The sequence below is a fragment of the Peromyscus eremicus genome, chromosome 15 (genome assembly GCF_949786415.1).
Source record: "Peromyscus eremicus chromosome 15, PerEre_H2_v1, whole genome shotgun sequence".
In the NCBI taxonomy this organism is placed as follows: Eukaryota; Metazoa; Chordata; class Mammalia; order Rodentia; family Cricetidae; genus Peromyscus; species Peromyscus eremicus.
The window spans coordinates 4,528,499-4,552,540 of NC_081431.1; the positions used below are offsets into that span (position 1 = coordinate 4,528,499).

Genomic DNA, 24,042 nt, shown 5'->3' on the forward strand with positions numbered 1-24,042 from the left:
GAACAGCACCCAGCTGTCCCCGAGTGTGACACCTGGTCACCTAATCTTCTCCCACAACCACTTTCTGATTTTTAGATTCATTTTCCAAAGCAAGGTTAGTCCCAAACATTTAAAATGCTGTCATTCAGTTTTACTGTCTGTAGTTACACTAACTTCTAAAAATAGAAGGAAGTCACAAACACCTAAATTCTAATGCAACAGTTTAATTAAATAATAACATGGCAAAAACGAACCCAGTGTGTTTTACCTCTCCTCAGCCTAGCTGTGATTTAAGAAGATAAAGAGAAGTATGAGGTGACTGGAGCAAGTTTATCCTCTGCACAGGGGCAAGATGTGCTGAGCTGAATTACAAGCCTCAAGCTGAATGTTGATTCTGAAAGGTGATCCCAGGTGTTTTCTGTACCCTGGAATCATGAGTATATCCCTGTTTCTGAGTCAGCTATTCCATAGGGCATCCTCAGCAGACATGAGTAAAGGCCTTTGCAATCCCTCAGCTTACTACACAAGGTTGGTTTCCTTTCGTATGCTAGACTTTTATGTACGACCTTGTACAGTTTTTGACATACAATTCAGACTCTTGTTTATTCTTTGTTCTGGCCAATACATTTTTAAAAAATATTTCAGAAGAACCGTGATTGTTTTAGTGAGTATTTTTCTAAGTCCACGAAGATTTGATCGTATTCTAAGAACGCCAGGAGTGCATGTTTCATTCAGGCTTGCATTTCTCTCATCATATGTTGGACACAGCATGGAACTGTAATAAAAACCATTCTGGAAACTGAAGGACTTTGAGATGTTTTGTTGCTGTTTTGTCCTATTGAATTAATTTACCATTTTCTTACTTTCCTCTTTCAGGCTTTGTTGACTATACTGTTTGGGTGTATTTCAATCATTCTAACTGATAAAGGCTGAGAAGGTGATGGACAGTTGAGGGTAGCAGGCCAGCACCAGCTGCTCAGCATGTTTACACAAAACCCAACATAGATGTGCAAATATAATACTTTATTACAGCTTACAGGGACAAAGTAAAAGAACTCAATTTTTTTTTTTTTTTTAAACAAAAGCTTAAAAGCTAGCAGATGCTAAATCCCGAAAGACAAGATTTTGAACATGCTTACTGTGTTGATGGCAAAAGGTACACTAAAAACTAGACTATCATCACTTTACAGTTTCCCTTTGCATATAAGACTTGGCCAGCAGGAGGCTGGGAAGACGGCTCAGTTAGAGGAGGACCTGAGTGTGAGCCTCAGGACCCACAAGGGAAGCCAGGTATCCCATGTAATCCCACACTAGGGAGGCAGAGACAGGAGGGTCTCAGCCTTGCTGGCTAGCCAGTTTACCCTACTTTGGCATGTTGCAGGCCAGTGAGAGACTATCTTAAAAATAAAAGGCTCCTGAGGAACACCACCCAAGGCTCACCTCTGGCCTCTAGACACACATCTAGACACACACACACACACACACACACACAGATAGTACACACTTCAGTCTGTGAGACCTGACTTCTGCAGTCAGCCAGATCAGATTGTACACACACACACACAAACACACAAGCACACGGATAGTACACACTTTATAGACTGTGAGATCTGACTTCTGCAGTCAGCAGATCAGATTGTACACACACACACACAGATAGTACACACTTTATAGACTGTGAGATCTGACTTCTGCAGTCAGCAGATCAGATTGTGTACACACACACACACACACACACACACACACACACACTTTATAAACCGTGAGATCTGACTTCTGCAGTCAGCCAGATCAGATTGTGCTTGGCAGATAAACACAAGGCTCAGAGGAGCTGCCAGATCTTCTGTCAAGAACAGTAAAGAAAATAGATCATTTTTATTGGAGCTCTAAAAGCTTGTGAAAAGTGTCTGTGGCCACAGGTTAACATTGAACAGTAATTTATGGGTTAACTATCAAAGAGAAGTGTATGAAATGGGGCTAAACTCATAATATATTCATTAGGATATAAAAACTTTTTACAGAGGTTTTCAGGAATGTTAGTTTGCCAACAGTGATATTTATACCAACACCACTCAACACCCCCCCAATATTAAAAAGGAACAATTACTAATTTGATAAAGACTAACCAGAATACTTAGCACTCCACAAAGTACTGAAAACTGTGGGCATCATGGCACCATGATTAATACTGTCCATGAAAACCAAAGTTGAGACCCTTTGTTTACTGCAGATCTCACTGGCCATGTCTTCACAATCTGTACACCTCTGAGGCAGTCATCTAGTACACCAAAAATAACTGTAATGAGTTAAAAATTTAAATTGCCAAGACTTATTGTCTTAATTTAAAGCATTTTATTAATAAAACTCACTGTAGAAAACATATGTAACTTACTGCACAGCAAGGACTTAGTAAAAATGCCGGCAGTCTGATTCTACATTTAGAAAGCGGAGGGAATTTCTACTTCTATGTAAGTCTTTCACTTGACATGTGTACAGGGCTTATCAGACCTGCTGTGTGAGCGCCATGTCACACTGCTGCACCACTGTACCAGAAAGCACGACCCTGCAGCCAACAGTTCATCGGCTTCCAAGAGTGTGGAGTGGGGGGCTCCCAGGTCTAAGCTGTGCCTCCCTATGCTCTGGCTTCTGCATGTTGGAGGCGAATGACAAATAGCTGTAGAGCCGCCACTTCCTTCCAAAGACTGTTTTTTTTAATTTATACAAAACTGATTCAATAAAATGTCACTCCTGACCCAAGGGCCTTCTATTGTCACTAAACAGAAAAGAAGACAGGGGGACAGAGGTACAAGCCAGGGTCTGCCACCGCTTTGTCTGTCTTTGAGACAGGGTCTTGCTGTGTAGCCCTGACTAGCCTGGAACATGCAGTCATTCTCCTGCCTGTCTCCTAGATGCTGGCATGAAGGGTGTGCATGGCTGCACCTGGCTCATCTGCTTTCCTGGGGGCAACCCCTCTACAGAACAGAGGTGGGCTTATATAAAGGACTTTGACCTTTTTTCAGTTTTTGAGACAGGGTTTCTCTGTGTAATAGTCCTGGCTGTCCTGGAACTCACTCTGTAGACCAAGCTGGCCTTGACCTCAGAGATTTACCTGCCAAGTGCTGGGATTAAAAGTGTGGACCACCACCGCCCAGGTTTTGTTGTGTTTTACAGATAGGGTTTCATGTATCTCAGGCTGGCCTCAAACTTGCTATGTTGCTAGAGCTGGCTTTAAATGGCTAATCCTGCCTTCACCTCCCAAACGCTAAGGTTACAAATATGTACCACCATTATCTGGCTAAGAGCTTTGCCCTCTTATGAGAGTGACCTGCATTTCTCAACTATTTCCTCAACAAAGTATAGGCATATCCCACAGCTCAGGATGGCAGTGAAGTGGGTCTCTATATTAGTACAACTCAAGAGCATCATCAAGCCTCTTCAGAAGCTAATGTGGCTGGACACCTGTGAATGAATGACCCCGTGATTTCTAAGAACTGATTAGCTCTCAACAAGCACAGGCTTCTCCCACTGAAATTAGGCCTCCAGAAAAGGCAACAACCTGAGCTTTGCAAGTCCTGGTAGGTCCACTGGATGGACGGAAAAGCACTGAATTCATGTCTGGAGAGCCCAGGAGATGAACTACACTTCAAAATGCTGTTCACTTTACCAGGACTCAGAAGTTATTTATATCTTTTTACAATAAAGTGGTTAGACATCAGTTGTCAGGAAAATAATTTCATTTTAAAAAACTGTTGTAAACTTGTTTCTTCCAACCTGTTTCAAGCATAGAGCAAACTCAGAACCCCAAGCACAGAAATGAACAGCATGCAAACAGTTACGACTATCTTTACAGCCTCTGAGAAGACAGGAAATTGTGTGACCGAGCAACGGAGTCAGAGTTCGAGCCTGAACTTAGCCAGTAGAGGCAGGTGGTCTGAAGAGTTGTGTTCATTGGGAAGTCCATTCACAGTCCACAGGTCTTGTTCTGTAAGAAGCGACAGTCTAGCCAGAAGTTTCAAGCCACCAACCAAAGCCACTTCAGCTCCTGGTTGAGGAAGCACATTTTAGTGAGACTGTCATTAAGCAGGCAGGTTTGTTCCTTAAACAGTGAAACAGAACCTGCAACCCACCAGAAAACTAATATGGAAGTTTTTATAGTATAAAGTTTTATGAAGTTATAACTAACAATCCTTAAACTGTAGAGTCACATTATTTATGCCAGGTAATTTTTCTATTTCAATTTATAAAATTTACACCTTTGAAAGATTAATGTAATAAAAAAATGTTAGAGGCAGGCAGATCTCTGTGAGTTCCAGGCCAGCCTGGTCTACAGAGCTAGTTCTAGGACAGGCTCCAAAGCTACACAGAGAAACCCTGTATCGAAAACAAACAAAAAATGGTTAAGAATTTGCAAGGGGAGGTGGTGGGTGGAGAGATGGCTCAGAGGTTAAGAGCACTCACTGGCTGCTCTTCCATAGGTTCTGAGTTCAATTCCCAGCAACCACATGGTGGCTCCCAACCTTCTGTAATGAGATCTGGTGCCCTCTTCTGGCCTGTAGGGATGCATGCATGCAGAACACTGTATATATAATACATAAATCCAGCCTGGGCTACCAAGTGAGTTCCAGGAAAAGGCGCAAAGCTACACAGAGAAACCCTGTCTCCAAAAAAAAAAAAAAAAAAATCTGCACTAGGTGGTGGTGCTGCACACCTTTAGTCCCAGCACTCAGAAGGCAGAGGCAGGCAGGAGTTCGAGGCCAGCCTGGCCTACAGAGTGAGTTATAGGACAGGCAGGGCTACACAGAGAAATCTTGTCTCAAAAATAAAAAACAAAACAAAAGGTTAGGAATTTGAGATTGACAACCACTTAAGAATGATCCACCAAACCACTCTAACTGCACAGAGCCAAGCTTGGCAGGGGCTGCCAAGGTGATATGATCTGAGCCCAGTCATTCTCCACTCAAGTGAAAAGTAACATGCTCTTTCCTCTTGAGAGACTGGAGCTGCTGATCCCTGATCAGACACTCTCCTGCCACCTAGTGAACTCTGTAGGTATGACAACTTCCAGACCTTACTGAGTGAACCAAGACCAGGGCACACTGGGTAGGTGGTTTAGTTAGAGGAATTAGGTCACTGAGAAGGTATGCCCAGATGGAACAAATTGAGAGACAAGTAGCATCAGAAAAGGATGTGGGGAGTCTGCCTTGTCTAGGACTCCAGATATTTTCTGAGTGTTTTTAGATTTCCAATATCTCAATGTTTCCTGTTTTAAATCCTTCGGTTGGCTTATTCAACATGATTTCTTGTTGAGCTGTAACAGAAATGTACTGCCCGTTTCCATTTCTGAAAATAGTCACAAGCTTTCTCCCTCAGGTCAGCATGACCAAGTGTCTGTTGTGGGCAGCATAGCCTGGCCTTGCTGTGAAGGTAGCATGTCTTTTAACCTAATGAATGCCAGAGCTGGTGACTTTGCCATTTACTCAGTGGCTGCCACAGGAAGGCAGGTGCTGGGGATGTCTTTCTGTATGCTATGAATGTGTTGCTCTGATTAACTGATGAATAAAATGCTCATTGGCCAGTAACCAGGCAGGAAGAAGTATTGTATAGGTGGGACAAGCAGAGAGGAGAATTCTGGGAAGTGGAAGGCTGAGTCAGGAGACACTGCCAGCCGCCGTCATGAAAAGATGTAAAGTACTGGTAAGCCACAAGCCATGTGGCAACTTATAGATGAATAGAACTGGGTTAATTTAAGATATAAGAACTAGGCCGGGCGGTGGTGGCGCACACCTTTAATCCCAGCACTCGGGAGGCAGAGCCAGGCGGATCTCTGTGAGTTCGAGGCCAGCCTGGACTACCAAGTGAGTTCCAGGAGAGGCGCAAAGCTACACAGAGAAACCCTGTCTCGAAAAAACAAAACAAAACAAAACAAAACAAAAAAAAAAAAGGATATAACAACTAGATAACAAGAAGCCTGCCATGGCCACACAGTTTATAAGTAATATAAGTCTCTGTGTGTTTACTTGGGTCTGAGTGGTGGCGGGCCCCGGCAGGACTGGAGAAATCTCCAGCTAGAGGCAGGATTTATGGTGAGAGTGGATGGCTAGGACTTAGATCACTGAAGGACAACTGAGGATGCAGCTCTGTAAGAACGCTTTGGGCTGTTATTGCCTTGCTCTTTGTAGGCAGTTAAGCCCTGTGCAGTTGCACTCGTGGTTTCCCCATCTCCTGTCTACATAGAGCCCTTCCCCTTCGTGCTGAGGACTACGGTTCTCTCTGCTGCCTGCATTCTAGCAGCTGTGGTCCCCATGCTCCTCACCTGGACCCCTGGCAGCGTCCTCCTTTTCTGCAGAGTAGAAGATATAATCAACAGTTATGGCGCTTTGGGAGTGGCAGGTGGTCACCTCTGGAAGTCCAGTGTCAGGAAGGTAATGAGAATAAACAGATGACAAGCTGAAGTGGTGCCGGAGATGTGAAGGCACCCTAAAGCAGAGAGAGAAGGGCAGTATTCACCAAAATATTCATAGTACAAAACATCTCATCTAAATTACTTTTCCTCCATTGCTAGACTAAGCCCAGGATACTTTTATTATTAAACTTATTATTGTTTATAGTCTTTTGATTTTGTTTTGCAGACAAGGTCTTACATTATAGCCCAGGCTCGAGTGGAACTTACTTTATCGCTTAGGCTGGCCTCAAATTTGTGGCACTCCTTCTGTCTCAGTTGCTTGAGTACTGGTATAATATGTGTAAGCCATCATGCCTGGCATTTTTGTACTTGAGGTTTCATTATGTAGCTCAGGCTAGCCTTGATCTTACTATATAGCCCAGGCTGGCCTCCATTTCATGAGGCTTCCACTTCTGCCTCAACTTCCTGAGTGTTATGATGACCATCCCCTAAGTCAGGTCTCCTTTCCTGATGCAGTGGATGTAAGTGAATGGCTACTAACACCCAGCAAATGACAACAAATGGGAACCAATATGCTAATTAGACCTCAGAATTATACACGTTTGAGAACCTCCATTCAAACAACGAGCATACAATCCTAAGACAGCTTACACTTTTGGTTGTGTTTTTAAGGATGCTCTAAGTGGTCAATGGTGTGCAGGGCTATTCAGGACCCCTTGGACCTCTGCTGGCAGAGAAGTGAGATCTAGTTAGTGAGTCAAGGAAGACTAAGGATCCTACTGAAATCAGGAAGATACTTTCCTGTGACCTGAAAATTTCAGAGTTCCTGGGTCAGTTCAGGCCTACATGCTGTTTCCAGACACTGCCTAAACACTCCAAGCATGAAACACTGTCTTCCAAGCTTTGGCTTCCTGAATCCTCACAACCCAGCAGTCAGACCTGGAATTCATGCATATTTGTCTTAAACCCAGAGGCCTGTGCAGCTTAGAATAATATCAACTTCATTTTGGATCCAAGTGTTTTCTGAGGTAATTTTTTTTTTTTTTTTGGCGTGACTCAGTTAGTCAGGGACTGTCTACTGTTGCCCTTCCAGAACTCACTTTTCAGCTGACACTAGGACCTCTGTCTTCTCCAGCTGAGCTTGTGTCAGATCGCTATCTGAAAGAGCAGAGGGAAGCATATCAATCCAATGTGCATACTGTTTTGTTCTAGTTTGCCATAGCATAGCTATCTCTAGAGCCAGATTCAGGATAGGTCTAGTTTCAATGTCTGGTTAAATGTTTGATCCTGTGGTCTATATTTTGGTGTTCTACAGAATCGAGGGGTGAGGAGGAGAAAATGCAAACAACTCTAAGGCAACAAGTTATTTATGAACAAACAATGTTGGAATTTAACTCTTTTTTTTTTTTTTTTTTTTTTTTTTGGTTTTTCGAGACAGGGTTTCTCTGTGTAGCTTTGCGCCTTTCCTGGAACTCGCTTTGGAGACCAGGCTGGCCTCGAACTCACAGAGATCCGCCTGCCTCTGCCTCCCGAGTGCTGGGATTAAAGGCGTGCGCCACCACCGCCCGGCCGGAATTTAACTCTTAAAAAGGAAATTTGGAGCACATTAAAAGAAGGATGAGAAAATAGCTATTTATATTAATATACATGAGCATTCATGCCCAGATACTGAAACTTTGAAATTTTAGCATTATGTCTTCAAAGGGAAGACCATTACCCAGAAGACTGCCAAAATGTACTACAAACACTCACCTGTCTTTTCTACTCTGGGAACCTGCTGTGCCTCATACACACAGTTCTGTGAGATGCCTAGGTTTGGGGGCCAAATTGGAATAGATAAAATTCTCTGTCCCCGTGAAGACTGTTCCTGGCCAGACACCTGCACAGAATTTCAACAGGCATCTTAAGTGAATAGACTTTAACTAATTTATGTATTGAAAATTTTATATCTTAATAAAAGTAATCACAAATGGTAAGCAAGCCCTTCATTTTTATATAAATGACTTCTTGTGATTACAAACTTCCATCCAAATACAGTTCAGACAGCACTGTCATTTACATGGAAATGATAGGCTTTTCACATGCTTGTTTCCCTCATTTGAACATCTAAATATCTACAGCTTCCCACTAATACTGTCTTACTCTTTCTGCCACCTATAATATAGTTTCTATTGTGTCAAATGTAAAACTATCATTGAAAATTCTGTTGGTGGAAGACTTATTTTGGTTATACACTGAAAATCAAATGGTCTAAAACAAGCAGAGGGAAGCATGGGAATATCATTCAAAGCCCAATAAAAATAATTCTACACTGAAGAATAATAAAGTATTTCAGCATTACACAAGAAAAGCCATTGTTATATAAAGGAAAGTTTATAAAATGAATATTAAGTGACTATATTGACCATGTCCAGCATTCAGAACTCCTCCTACCCCCCGTGAAAGGGGGCTTTCAAGTTATCCTTGTCTCTCGACACTTTTCTTTCTACCAGCTAATTCCTTCAAACAGAATGCTTCCATAAGTGGAAAAGACAAAATCAAACCAAGTGAACAAAGCCAAATGTTGGTAACTGTAGGAAATCATGCCATCTTAGCAGAATGAGGTATTAGATTCCACACAGCCATGCAATAACCATCCTCACTCCAACAAGAACCGTTCCCCTCATTCTGGCAGAGCAGCTGAAACCCACTTTCTACCAGATGAAGCCAGCACTTGCCTTTCCAATTGCAAGTCCTTCATAGTTCAATTTTCCTTCCTTTATGAAACTATAGAGTGGAGAACCAGGAACAGAATTAAAGTCACCACACATGATGATGGGACAGAAGCTACCGTCTTTCCGATGGGCCACACTGGAAATCTCTGCTAGCAGCATGGCCAGCTGGGTCAGCTTTATATCACCTCGCCGTGGATTGTATAGCAGATGTGTGTTAGCTACACAGAGGGAGGGAGAGGTGGCACGTGGGATTTTGGGTTGCAAGAGTAAAACTAATCCAATGTTGTCTCTGTCCAACAGAGGAATATCACGGCGGCAGAACTCTACTGGGTTCACTGACAGGAGTGAAAACTTGGAATGTTTGAAGCAAATGGCACAGCCATCAGGTTTCCTTCCTGTCTTCATCTTATATTCACAGTGATAGCCTAGAAGGAATCAATTTAGAAAAGAGACTGCATGTCAAAACATGGGATGCTAGTACATGTTAAAACCAAAGTTTAGGGCTAGAGCTGGGGATGTCAGGGGAGACTATGGGCCCAGCTAACCTAAGAGTGTTTTAACTTCAGCACTTAAGAAGATAAATTCTGTAATATTTTTTTTTTTCCTCTTTCTCTTTTTTGGTGGTGGTAGAGGTGTTGGGGATCAAACCCAGGGTCTCACACATGCGAGGCGGACACTCTACCATAGATCCACATTCCCAGCCCAAGGATTTTCTAAGACAGGGACTCACTACGGATCTCAGGCTATCCTTGAACTTACTATAGCTCAGAGTGGCCTTGAACTTCTGAGATTACAATGAGGCCACCACACCACACACCTTACGTCTAACTTCAAGCAGGGAGCAGTCTCCCCGGCTTGTAATGCAAGCATTTGGAAGGAGACAGGTGAATTACAAGTCTGAACCAACCTGGGTCATACAGCAAGACCTCGTCTCAAAGCCAATATGCATGGTAGGTTTCTTCACTGGAAAACTTCACCCTCTCACTCAATCACAACCAGGACACTAAGGCCTTGCAGTAATTTATTCTGATCTTTTTGCCCCTTTTCCTGATCTCACTCTCTGTGGACCATATTGCCTAAATCCATGTCAACATCAGAGCCTTTCCTGTGCTAGCTCTGCTGGTTAGGACACTGTAGGTACAGCTTGACCTTCACCTCCTCCAAATCTTGGAAATCTTTGTTCAGACTTCACATTGTCCAATCCTCCTGCTTTCCGTTCACTTACTTACACACATCCCACAAAGGAGGAGGCCAGCTGCTGAGACCGGTGTTGTGCTTACTTTCTAGAGCAGTGTAAAGTATATGCAGGCACTCAGAGGCACACCTGCTAAATGAATGAATGCCACGTGGGCAGTTTTCGTATTTCCTGTCTATAAATCAAACTCTAGAAGCTCCTTCATCAAACAAGGCTTTCTCTTGTATCTGTTAGGCCATGGTAAAACCTACTGTTGGAGGCTAGGTCCCTGATCTTGTGCAGTACAGACCTGCAGAGGTGCAGCAGCTGAGTGACTCCTGGAAACATTTCCCTTTTAAGATCAGATCAACATGAAATTTCTAGCAGAAATGCCTCAATATCACTCTCTCAAAATTAAGAGTTATCCTAGGGGCTGGAGAGATGGCTCAGTGGTTAAGAGCACCGACTGCTCTTCCAGAGGTCCTGAGTTCAATTCCCAGCAACCACATGGTGGCTGACAACCATCTGTAATGAGATCTGGTGCCCTCTTCTGGCCTGCAAGGACACATGCAGGCAGAATACTGTATACATAATAAATAAAATAAATCTTTAAAAAAAAAAAAAAAAAAAAAAAAAAAAAAGAGTTATCCTAAAGGGGCTGGAGATGGCTCACCAGTGAAAAGCACTGGCTGTTCTTGAAGAGGACCTGTGTTTAGTTTTAGCACCCACATGGTGGCTCATAACTGCTTGTAACTGTAATTCCACAGGAGCCAACACCCTTTTCTGGTCTCCAAAAGCTTGAGACTCACACATGGTACACAGACATACATGTAGACAAAACACTCACACACATAAAATAATAAATAAATGAAATTTAAAAGTTATCCCCAGAGCTGGGGAGACGGCTCAGTGGTTAAGAGCACTTGTTGCTCTTCCAGTGGACCCAGGATTGGTTCCCAGCACCCACATGGTGGCTTATAATCACCTGTAACTCCAGTTCCAGGACATCTGACACCCCTCTCTCACCCCCATGTACATTATGAATGCAGGCAAAACTTACACACATAAAAATAAATAAATCTTAAAAAGTTAAAAAAAAAAAAAAAGGCCGGTCAGTGATGGCACACACCTTTTTTTTTTTTTTTTTTTTTTTTTTTTTTTCGAGACTGGGTTTCTCTGTGTAGTTTTGGTACCTGTCCTGGATCTTGCTCTGTAGACCAGGCTGGCCTCGAACTCATAGAGATCCACCTGCCTCTGCCTCCCAAGTGCTGTGATTAAAGGTGTGTGCCACTGGCCGAAGATGGGAGGGGGAGGGGTGGTGGTGGTGGTGGTGGTGGTGGTGGTGGTGGTGGTGGTGGTGCACACCTTTAATCCTAGCACTTGGGAGGCAGAGCCAGGCTGATCTCTGTGAGTTCGAGGCCAGCCTGGTCTACAGAGCTAGTTCCAGGACATCAAGGGCTGTTACAAACAGAAACCCTGTCTTGAAAAACAAACAAACAAAAATAAAAGTTATACCCAAATATGTCATGCATTTTTGTTTAAAAAATTATGTTTTAATAATGTAAAACTCTGCAAGAATAAATCTGGCCAAGCAAATAAAGGTTACATTGTACCCAGTGACTCCAGACTCGGCCTGATTTCTGCTCCATAGTGATCTTCTTGGACTTCCTGCAGACAAAGCACCTGGAAGAAAACAGTGATTTGCATGAAAACACACAGATGCAAGTATGAATTTTATTGAACTCTGACAGTGTGGAAATCAAAGTGGCATATATACCTTTTCTTAATTTTAGAATAAATTAATGCTTTTATTTTTTGTTTGTTTTTTTCTAAGAAATGGTTTCTTTGTGTATCCCTGGCTGTCCTGGAACTCACTCTGTAGACTTGGCTAGTATTGAACCCAGATCTGCCTGCCTCTGTCTCCCAAGTGCTTTGGATAAAAGGTGTGCACCAACAATGCCCAGCTTTTTTTTTTTTTTTTTTTTTTTTACTTTTTGAAAAAAAAATTATTGCTCTCAAATATTCTATATCACAAAAAATATGTTTCTAAACATTTTATACCTCAAAATCATAGCCCATACTCATATGGAATAGTACTTTCATCATTGAAAATGGTCTATTTCCTAAAAGAACTTTTTTGTATTTTTTATATGTGAGGCTATTTTTCCTGAATTTCCATGTTCAACATGACTAAGCTTTTGGTGTCACTATATAACCACTATATAACTCTGAGCAACCTTGAACTCAGAGTGGTCCTTCTGTCTCAGTCACATACTAGATTATAGACATATGTCATCGTACCTGGCTCGGGTCCTTTCTTTTCTTTAAAAAAGAATTTTTTTTGAGATTTTATTTTTATTTTAGCTATGAATGCTTTGCCTGAATTTCTGTGCACGATGTTCATGTAGTGCCCACAGAGGCCAGAAGAAGATGTCAGATCCCCTAGAACTGGAGATACAGATGGTTGTAAGTTGCCATGTGGGTGCTGGGAATTGAACCCAGGTCCTCTAGAAGAACAGCCAGTGTTCTTAACCACTAAGCCATCTCTCCAGCTCTGTGGGTCCTTTCATAAGAGGCTGGTTTCATTCCAGCATCCCTCCTGCCAAAAACAAAACAAAACAAAAAACCCTGTCTCTTTAGCTGAGCATGGTGACACATGTCACTTGGCACTTGATTGGGAAAGACAGGAAAACCAGGAGTTCAAGGTCATCTTATGCTACAAAGGAAATTTGAGGCCAGTGTGAGCTATCAGAGGTTCTGTCTTAAACAAAAAAAGCAATTTGCATTCTTCAAATGCTATCATTTTACCATGTAGATGAATTTTTGCACAAATTATTGAAATTTTAAGTCCATTAATTTTACTTAAAATGCTTCCAGTCTGATTCTCAAAGTTGACTAATACTTAAATACTTAAAACTTTCATCTCTTTTGAAAAGGTAGGTGCTGTGGGATGTTCTGTATGGCAAATGTGTTGCTAATTAATCAATAAAACACTGATTGGCCGTTGGCTAGGCAGGAAGTATAGGCGGGGCAAGGAGGAGAATAAAGCTGGGAAGTGGAAGGCTGAGTCAGAGAGACACTGCCAGCCACCACGATGAGAAACAGCTTGTGAAGATACCGGTAAGCCACGAGCCATGTGGCAAGGTATAGATTAATGGAAATGGATTAATTTAAGCTGTAAGAACAGTTAGCAAGAAGCCTGCCACGGCCATACAGTTTGTAACCAATATAAATCTCTGTGTTTACTTGGTTGGGTCTGAGGGCTGTGGGACTGGCAGGTGAGAGAGATTTGTCCTGACTGTGGGCCAGGCAGGAAAACTCAAGCTACAGGTAGGTGATTATTTTGATCAGCAACTAATAACAAGGAAGCCACACCTCGAGAACAACATGCAATAAAACACAGCCCAGGAATGTACAATCAACCACACTCTCCTTACGGGAAAAGCTCCAATACTGCTTTGCATACTTACATCTGCGTCAAAATGTTTGATTTCCTTCAGAATATTGGGAAACCGAAAACTCCAGTGTAACACTGGACGTCGGCAATGTCTGTAGAGGTGCGAGTTATCCTCCAGTAAATCTTGTGAGAGTATATTGTAAGACATCACTGAAAAGTCAAACTTTTCTTCATTGTCCTCACACGTGGAGTCAACATTTTTGCCGTCTAGATCCTTCATTTTTTCTTTATTATGGCTACATAAATACTCCCAATTCCTTTTTATTGTTCCTGTTAAAATATATTGGACAAAATAGAAAAGAATCAATCAAAAGGAGACCAGATAGTTTCCTGTACACAAATACTTCTTTACTTAACAAAAACTCCCACAGCTAATGAGTAAAATGTTTTCCCTTGGAAATAGCAATATAACAGTGACTAGTGACAAGCTGTCATCAGGTGGGCTGCCTAGGCAGGAAATCCTAGCACACCTTTCTGGAGGCTGCATTTTCCCATTTGACTCTGGTTAATACTTCCATCAGTCATGCTTAGCATTCTTTAATGCAATGAGACTCACCAAAGCCAGCTTTCCAGAGATGATTTTCCAGAACGTTTTATTCCCTATCAAGATCATCAGTTACCTTAGTTCAGAATTCTGGTTTATGCATGAATGGAGGGTTGTATAGAATGACAATCTGTGGGACCAGTGTTTAGCGTCTAAAATGTTGAAGTGGGGAAGTACAGACATAATGAATATAATGAATTGTTACAAATTATAGATGACAAAATGAGCCCTGTAATACAGGGACACCAAGACAAAAGTTAGCATGATGTTACAGAATGCTCTAGACAAACAGCAGAGGCTGGTTAATGAGCCTTGCATACAACCACCAGGAATGTACCATAGATCACACTCTGCAAAGACATAGCATTCTCTGAAAAAGCAACAAAAAGTGGATAGAAAAATATGAGATTCTGTAATTACAGATACTCCTCAACTGAGATATTATTTTCTGAGGGTGCATATGTGTATACATACACACATATACTCATATCCAGGTGTGGTGGCACACACCTATAGTTCCAGCACTCAGGAGGCTGAAATAGGAGGATTGAAAGTTCAGGGTTAGCCTGGCCAACATGGTATGTTCAAGGACAGCTTGAGCTACATGTAGTGAGATTAAAACAAACAAAACAAACCAAAAATCCAAGGGCTGATAATTACTCAGTGGTTGAGCACTTATCTGACAAGTAGGCTCAATGCCTAGTGCCAAAAAATAGCAAGTGAATAATTCACCTTTGATTTCTTGTCTCATTATGTCACATTAGTGAGGATATGCTTAATGTCATGGAAGCCATGAAAAAAGATGGAACATTTAGTTAACTACAAACTCAACAATGAGGAGAAAACTTAACCAGAAGAGAATAGATCTGGAGATGGCTGGCCAAGCATGCTGAGAGTAACTGACAGCTTTCAGCGACAGACTTTCTTCCTCTATCTTGCATACAGGTTTCATTTCACTAGATTACAATGCCTAAGATTCTAACTGAAGTTACCTGAGCATGAGGCTTACACCTGTAATCCCAACACTCAGGAGGATAAGGCAGGAGAATTGCCAAGAGTTTGAGGCCAGCCTGAGCTACAGTGTGAGTCCCTGTCTCCAAAAGCAAACCAAAACAAACTAAAAAGGAAATAGATTGAAACAATGAACTTACATGCAGAGTGAAAAGGAAATACTGTTTTAAAATAGTCTTCTACAATGACAAGATTTTCAAATCAGAATATCCATACGCTACATCAGCTGCCAATAAAGTACATTGTGGGAAGTTCATTACAGCAGGGTGCTCTCCTCAGTATCTAAGTCTCCGCCTGCTGCATAGAGGAGCAGACATTTGACAGACAGAGGATAAGCGTGTGATTAGTGAGGGCTGGATGGGGTGAGGGAGCTGATGGTATGAAGATGCTAAGGGAAGGGCTCCAGAAAAAGGTGGAAGAAACAAAATCAAAAGAGAGAGAAATCTTTTCGACAATACAGAATTCTGCCCAAAGCAGCCTCAGGCCCATGTAAGGGAAAAAAGTTGGCCCTTCCCTATCCTGCACTGAACATGGAGAATCTCACCCCAAAGGCTTAAAATTAAGACTAATGGTACTAGCTCCACAGAGATACACTGACAGTTACAGGACCCCACAAACTGGGTGTGTCCCATGATGGTTTAGCACAGACTGAAGTCTTCATAAGATGGAAGGCTCCATCACACGACATGCAAGCTTTCATTCCCACTACAGCACGATCCTCTGTCACTACCGTGATGAAATAGAAAAAATGAAAGTCTAGAACATTCAATCGCTGTTCCTTATAAAATATGTACATAGAGTGTACATGAAAACACATCGAGATTATTATGGTCCTGGTAATGACTTTGTAAGGGTACTTCTTAATAACCAGGACCAGTGGATACCTGATTAATATGGTGGTTCCGAACTCCTACAGCTTATGGAGCCCTCTGGCATTGCTCTTCCTGTCCCAAGAACACCAAATCTCTGCTGAGGGAAACAGTCCATCCTAACCACATTTGTTTTTACTAAACAGGCACAAGTGTGTGCAAATGCTAGGTGCCATGGAGGACTGCCTCAAACCACTGACACAAGGAATAGTCTCTGGCTGTCACATACTTTACAACAAATTCACACTGCAAAAGCTTATATACCTTCCATGTCAGGAGGAACAAGGTGATCACAGCAGAGAAGAGAGATGAATCAAAGAAAGGAAGCAATAGGCATGAGCAGGTATTGGGGTGCCTAATTAAAGAGTCATAATTGTGTCACACAAATCCTTCAAATACTTTAAAGTGATAGGCAAATTAGTAATGCTGTTCTCTTGATTGAAATGTATTAGTGAAATATCGGAAGTCACATATATGGCTTAACGAAGAGCCTTTTCCTTATTCTCAACACCTAGGAAGAATGGACAGATAAAAAGTCAGGTAGCAATCAGAGATTATCAGTATATAAATGTAATTCCCCATCCAATTTTCTGAGTAGTCTCTATGAAACTCATAGTATGTTAGGCATGTAGACATACTTCATTTTGTCTTTAACAGACATTCAAAATAAACGTTATCTATTACACTAGAAAACCAAGGAGCAGAGGTTAGGTGACGTTTCCAAGCTCATGCCACAGTGGCAGAGCATACATGAGGGTATGGAATGCTTCTTAAATTTTATCATGTTTATGGTGCATGTCAAAATTTAATCTGAGAGTGCACAGAATTACCAAAAGGTTACAAGAAAGGAGTATGAGTTGGCCTAATGAACAGCAACACATACATAAAAAATAACTGGGTCCTTCCGAGGACCCTGGTTTCAGTGTCTCATAGGACTACTTACCTCCATATGCTGTAATTACATATTACACAGATTTCCACTGCCAAGGACTTAGTGTCTATTTACATGTGTTTGTTTATTTGAACTAGCTCTTTATAACTGTAGCAACTAATCAGTTCTGCCTTGGGACCCCAGTGAATCCTCCAGAGAACTTTCTGGTAACAACAAGGAGCCTGAACCCTAAAAGCTCAGGAGCTCACTGTCGGTTCTCCCATCTCTGTCAGCTCCCTACACACCAGCTCCCACGCAGCCTCCTCTAAAGGTCAGTAAGAAAGGCAATCCCGAGCTCTTACATACCTCAGTATGCACTGGGATTACAGTGGGGTGGGAGTACATGAGTTGTCTAGAAGTAAAAACAGCACGAGAAAAGTAGACCGAGTCAATACACTTTTTAAAGAGTTCCACAAAGTTGACTAAGCTATGGCTCCCTTTCTAAAAGGTAATAATTCTGACTCTCTCTCTCGAGTCTCTCTAGGACTGGGCACATGGCTCAGTGCAGAACAAGTATAAGATGCTGGGTTCATTCCCTAGCATTGAAAAAAAGAAGAAAAACATATTTGTAAGCTATTTATAGACTCTAATTTGGGAAATACAGATTTACCAAGCTAAAATCTTATCCTGTAACATTTTATTTATGATTATTTCTAATAAAATAATTCTTTTACATTATATATTTAAAGTTACTATTAAAATGAAAACACAAAATTAAATTTTTTTAGACCAATGATTTCTACTGCCAATCTCATCTCCAAGTCACCAAAGGCTCTTTTCAAAAACTGCTGGACACAAAAGCGGTTGTTAAAATTTGTGTTTTTCACTCCTTCTGTTTTCTATTGTTATTCAATCAGTAATTATCTATTTTATATTCTTATATAGTCTACTTAAGTACTTACATAAACTATATAAACCTACTGATACAGTCTACTTATATAGTCTTATAGTTCTTTTCTACAATTATAGAGAGAGACATAGTTAGTTGAAAATAAAGACACCATTCCTAACCCAGAATAACTACTAGCTAAAAATAAACACTAACATCTCTATAATATGGAGGACAGCTTCAAGGTTAGATACGATTGTTTCAACTGAGTCTATGATTACATCTGTCCCTTTACCAAGATAAACATTTCCTTTACCATGGTGTTTTCTTCGTTTGGATGAGGGCTCATCTTTGTCAGAGTTCATGATGTAACTGGAGAGCCGGATCAAGGATGTGTTGCTTAGATGGTCAGGTCTCCAATTACAGTACTGAAACTGAGTTCCAGATTCAAACAGAAGAGGTGGTCTACAGTTCAGTGAGAAATGCCTGCTACTGAAGTATGGGTATGGTGAACGTGAGTAATGTCCAGGCCACCTCAGACAACTGGAAATGTGTCTGTTCCAGCAATACCTCTGCAGATCCTCCCACGGTGAGGTCCAGTCTCGACCCAAACTCTTCAGAGGATAGGGAAACATGGAGTACCTGGAAAAAATAAAGACACTCCTTGAGGTACCACTTTTTGTTCAGCTATAGTATACAAAATCCAAACTATTTTCTCCCAGTGAGATGTCATCTCATATTTAAATTTACTTCTAAATCTGTGAAGGATGGTCAGTCGGTAATGGCACACACCTTTAATCCTAGCACTGGGAAGGCAGAGGCAGGTGGCTCTCTGAGTTCAAGGCCAGCCTGGTCTACAGAGTGAGTTCCAGAATGGCCAGGGCTACACAGAGAAACTCTGTCTCAAGTGTGGGGGGGAAGCGCAAAACTCAGGCTGGAGAGCTGGCACAGCAGTTAAGAGCACTGGCTGCTCTTCCAGAGGACCCGGGTTCAATTCCCAGTACCCACATGGCAGCTCACAACTGCCTGTATCTCCAGTTCCAGGGGATCTGAGCCCCTCACAGAGACAAAAGTGTACGTAAGGATGAAGGGGAAAGCGCCCACAGTTATATCAGCACCATCATATCATGTTCTCACCTAAACCACCATGGATGGTATTCCAAATATTCAACAAGAAATACCAGTTAGGTTCCCAAGACACCACAGATGCCCCAAAAAGTTCATCTACAATAAAACTGAGAAGTTAATCCACTAACAAATTAGCATTCAGAGACAAATAAAACCTATAGCAAATATAACAGTTAAATATGACAAACATATTAGAATGTAAGAAAACGTGTGTCTCCTTCCAACTAGAGTTTAGAGTAAAAACATGTTTTGGAACAGTATTTTTATACCGAAGTTAAATTCTTCCCAAATACTGGTAAAACTAAAATATAAAAATCCATGGAAGGGTTCTGACAAACTACTGCCCTTACTAAACAATGGGTGGGGAACGTGCTTTTCCATTCTTTCCTCAGTCTTAAGCATACAGTCCTTGGGGAAATGAAAGAGCATAAGGACTATTTTCCAGGATTCCATCTATACTCCAAACTCGATGGTATCAATTTAAGCAAAGCACACTAAGATTATTTCCTGTGTGTGAAGGAGCATGTGCTTACGTATACACAACCCAGAGGTTCACATCACGCATCTTCCTCTATTGTTCTTGACCTTATATTTTGAGACAAGATCTCTTATTGAACTTGGGAGCTGGAACTATTGAGGTGTCTAGACTAGCAGCTCAGCAAGCTCTGGGATCCTCCTGTTCCTGCCACTCCAACACTGGGGTTATCAACACCACATGACAGCATTCCCACCTGTTACATGGATCCTGGGGGTTCCAACTCAGGTCCTTGTGCTGTACAGCAAACACTTAACCAACAGAGCCATCTTCCCAGCTCACCAAGCTTATGCTTAATAGACACGCTGCTCTTAATTGAGTTCTTAAAAAGCACTGAACCTGTCGGGTGGTGGTGGTGGCGGGCGGCGCACGCCTTTACTCTCAGCACTCGGGAGGCAGAGCCAGGTGGATCTCTGTGAGTTCAAGGCCAGCCTGGTCCAGTGAGATACAGGACAGGCACCAAAACTACACAGAGAAACCCTGTCTTGAAAAACCAAAAAAAAACAAAAACAAAAACAAAAAAAGCACTGAACCTTACATATTGACTCCTCACTGTATTCTCTAACAAAACGTTAGGATTCAGAGGACTCCATTCCCTGGGATTCCTGTATCAACATCTACTATCACTAATGGGATTTTGCATAAGTTGCATTTCCTTATTACACGTATTTTTTTTTTTTTTTTTTTTTTTTGTTTTTCGAGACAGGGTTTCTCTGTGTAGCTTTGCGCCTTTCCTGGAACTCGCTTTGGAGACCAGGCTGGCCACGAACTCACAGAGATCCGCCTGCCTCTGCCTCCCGAGTGCTGGGATTAAAGGCGTGCGCCACCACCGCCCGGCTATTACATGTATTTTTATTTGAAAATATTTAGCTTTTATTATATATTTGAAACTTAATAGTCTCAAACAGCTCTCTAAATCAAACTGACAGTAAATCTTTAAAGGCACAGCATGGGCACTAGCTTGCCATTGACTGTGAAAGTCCTTCAAAGGGATTTCAGCACTCGGGCCTTTTTATTTTTAAAATTCAAAAAGAATGTTTTGAGCCAGGCCTGGTGGTGCACACCTTTGGTCTCAGTACTCAGGAGGTAGAGGCAGGTGGATCTCTGAGTTCAAGACCAGTCTGGTCTACAGAAAGAGTTCCAGGACAGCCAGGGCTACACAGAGAAACCCTGTTGTCTCTTAACACGAACCAAAACAAACAAAAGCCCCTCACAATTTCTTTTTTCTTTTTGAGATAGGGTACCACGCAGGACAGGCTGGCCTTGAACTCTTAACCCTCCTGCTTCAACCTCCCAGTGCTGGAGCTGCTGTTTTCTATCTTGATATGTGACTATACTGCCACCTGTACTGTGACACTTAGTCTTTGGATCTGCAGCTATTACACCACTACGGTTTTGGAGGGGCACTTTAAGCCCGGTCTCTACCCAAGAGACGGCCTAGGCACACAGCTGATACTCAGAGAACACTGTTGAACTGAACTGCCAAAGGAAGAAGGCATAATGGAGTTAGCAGATCCCAACGGTTTATGTAACGCTACTGTGCAATTTCCCACGCGTGGTACACCAGACGGATTTAAAGGTTATACAAACCTTTGGAATTTTAACATCCCAATCTTTAAAGTTATTAGAGTAAAACACAATCAGTGCATCCAATCTAAGATTCTGCGGGCACTACATTAATAGAGGCAGCATGTACTGTGGCTCTTTAAAATTTCAAGTGCATTATTTTTTTCTTTCATTTTTGGAGGCGGAGTTTCACTCTAATCCAGGCCAGCCTCAACATCATGGCTATCCTCCTGCCTCAGCCTCCTGGGTGTTGAGATTACAGGCGTGAGCTATCACGCCCGACTCTCAAAGAACGCATTCAAAGAAAAAGACCCAGGACGGAGCGAGAACTCTAGAGTGCCGAGGAAAGTTGGCCTCCGCTTGACCGAAGTTCGCGAGCACAGGGCACTGGCCCAGCCACCCCGGGGCGCGCAGCCTCCCTCCAGGCTAGGCCTCGCGCGCGGGCGGCGGCGAGCGTGGAGGCCGCGCGAGGCCAGCAGGACCCCGGAGGCCGCCGCCCGCCCGGCCAGCCGCCCGCGCGTTACCTCTCCCTCGGCGCAGCGCGCCAGGCGCGTCCCCGCCGCGGACCCTCTTCCTCCGCCTTCCTCCCGCGCCCCGCCCCGGGCCGCCCGCCCCTTCCTCCTCCCCCCGCCCGCCGCCTCCGACTGACCGGCCTCGCCCCGCCACACAGCGGCCGTAGCCCCTCCTCACACAGCGCCACGTCTCCATCTTGGCACTCTGCGAGCGTCCAACGCCCAGGCCCGCGGCTGCGCCTCAGCCCCGGCGGCTCACAGGGTCCCGCCGGATCCCCATCACTCGGCCTCGTCTCCGGGCCGGCCGCTAGGCATGCTGGGAGGAGCGTCTCGCCGCGAGCTGAGTCGCCATCTTGCCTTCTGGGGCCGTTCCTTCGGCTGCGCGACTGCAGGCATGCGCAGAACGTGCGCGGGTAGCCATTTCCGCGTAGGGCAACACTTCGGACCGCCTCTTAAAGACACAGAAAGCTAGTGGCCGGCGGGTTTATTAAGACTTCTGAGCTGGTGCTGAATGAGACTTGCTCTCTCTCTCTCTCTCTCTCTCTCTCTCTCTCTCTCTCTCTCTCTCTCTCTCTCTCTCTCTCTCTCTCTCTCTCTCTCTCTCTCTCTCTCTCTCTCTCTCTCTCTCTCTCTCTCTCTCTCTCTCTCTCTCCTCTCTCTCCTCTCTCTCCTCCTCTCTCTCTCTCTCTCTCTCTCTCTCTCTCTCTCTCTCTCTCTCTCTCTCACACACACACACACACACACACACACACACACACACACACACATTCCTCTCACCTTTGTCTCTCTCTTTCTTCTCTCTGTCTCTCCTCACCCCCACTCCCACCGCCTCTCTCCTGGACACATTTAATTCTCTGATTTTCTCTGATTTCCTTTTTGGTGAATCACCCCCATACATGACAGGGTGCCAGGGCCCGTTCTGCCTCCTCTTAGACCTGGCAGATCCTCCAGATCCTGTTAAGTGAGTGACTGAGGGGAAAATGGAGTGAATCAAAACTGATTGTCACTTAACCCTTTCTGAGACCCAGCCTAGCTGACTAGGACACTCAGTGCACCTCCCGCCCTCGCGGGAGGAAAGGGAGCAGCTTCTGTAATGGGTGAGCGCATCTGGCTTGGATGGCTGCTCAAATTCAGTTTCCCTTCAACTACAGCCTGAGTTTGTAGAAATACATCTTGGAGTGTTAATCCTGCGATTCGCTGGAGAAAAACTAGTTCCACCATTTTCGGGCCATATTTAAACGAAGCTTTTATTAAAGCTTAAATACTGACCAAGATGGAAGTTGGTCAGGATCACTCCCTGGAATTTTCCAGCTGAGTGGCCCCAAGATATCTGTTGTGGGGGCTTTTATGGACAAAACTCATAGGCCACCATACTTTCTCCTGAGACTTGTCTATTTCTTTAAGAACGACAACTCCGAGAATCCCAGGAATTACCTGAAACTTTGAGCAGGTGGGGTTACAGGTTAACATAGGATATAACAGGAGAACCTGTTTGTATGTTAGTGTATTGATTATCCGTGTCTGTGACATCTAGCACAGGGGTCTGGGCTCTTGGAAAAGGTAACTTAAATGGAGAGAGGACACAGGAAGGCCACAAGGAGGCCAAAGGCAGAGGGCACCAGGAGCCACGGTTGCTGCTTGCAGAGGTTCTTTAGTAGACCTGTGTAGTAGTTTCTTAGGAAGTTTTGGTTTTTGTTTTTTCCTGTGTTAATTTTGAGAAATACTTTACTTTCAGTGTATAGTTGATTCTCTTTATCTGCAGTAGTTAAATTGTATAAACATGCCAGGAATGCTGAATTAGTGAATTATGAGGAAAGTCGATTGTGATTTCACACATGCACACACTTGACTGTTCTGAGACAAAAATCTTGCTAGGTAATCCAAGCTGGCCTAAACTCATCTCACATCCGATGTCTGAGTGCTGGGATTACAGGCATGGCATGTACAGCCACACTTGGCTTCTGATCACATTTTTCATCAACCAGTATGATATCTTGTTTTATGCATGTTCCTTGTTGCTAATAGGTTTTCTATACCCTGATAATAGGTTTCCCTGCTGAGGCAGTAAGCCAGATCAAGCCAAATTAAAAAGTAAAAGACCAGGTATATTTGAGCAAAGCAACTCCTGGGTGAGTCCTCCAGCCCCTAGAGATCAGGGTAGGTATGGGGGCAGGAGAGAAATCACATGGCTGTTCCAAAGGAGGGGGCTTAAATACCCTGTAGGTGTGGGGGTGATGCTGGGTCCTCCACAAACTGGGTTTGTGCCCGATTATAAGCTTTGGGTGGGGACTTGGGGAGCTGGCAGCCTCAGAGGAGGTTTTTCTGAGAGGGCGGGGTTTGGAGAGGGAGGGAGGGCTGGATCAAGCAGGGGTGAGCTGGAGATTCCAGCC

General features: G+C 43.2%; 1 protein-coding gene across 1 annotated transcript; it reads right to left on the bottom strand.

Annotated features, from left to right (window-relative positions):
• Nucleotides 1–1,835: 1,835 nt before the first annotated feature.
• On the bottom strand, nucleotides 1,836–22,039 carry Angel2 (angel homolog 2). Its single transcript, XM_059280249.1, has 9 exons — nucleotides 21,790–22,039; nucleotides 18,228–18,553; nucleotides 13,741–13,997; nucleotides 11,884–11,953; nucleotides 9,100–9,521; nucleotides 8,135–8,261; nucleotides 7,483–7,540; nucleotides 6,293–6,456; nucleotides 1,836–4,021 (listed from the first exon to the last, which is right to left on the bottom strand). The coding sequence occupies exons 1-9, from the start codon at nucleotides 21,846–21,848 to the stop codon at nucleotides 3,870–3,872; spliced, it is 1,635 nt and encodes a 544-aa protein (XP_059136232.1). The 5' UTR covers nucleotides 21,849–22,039; the 3' UTR covers nucleotides 1,836–3,869.
• Nucleotides 22,040–24,042: the final 2,003 nt, after the last annotated feature.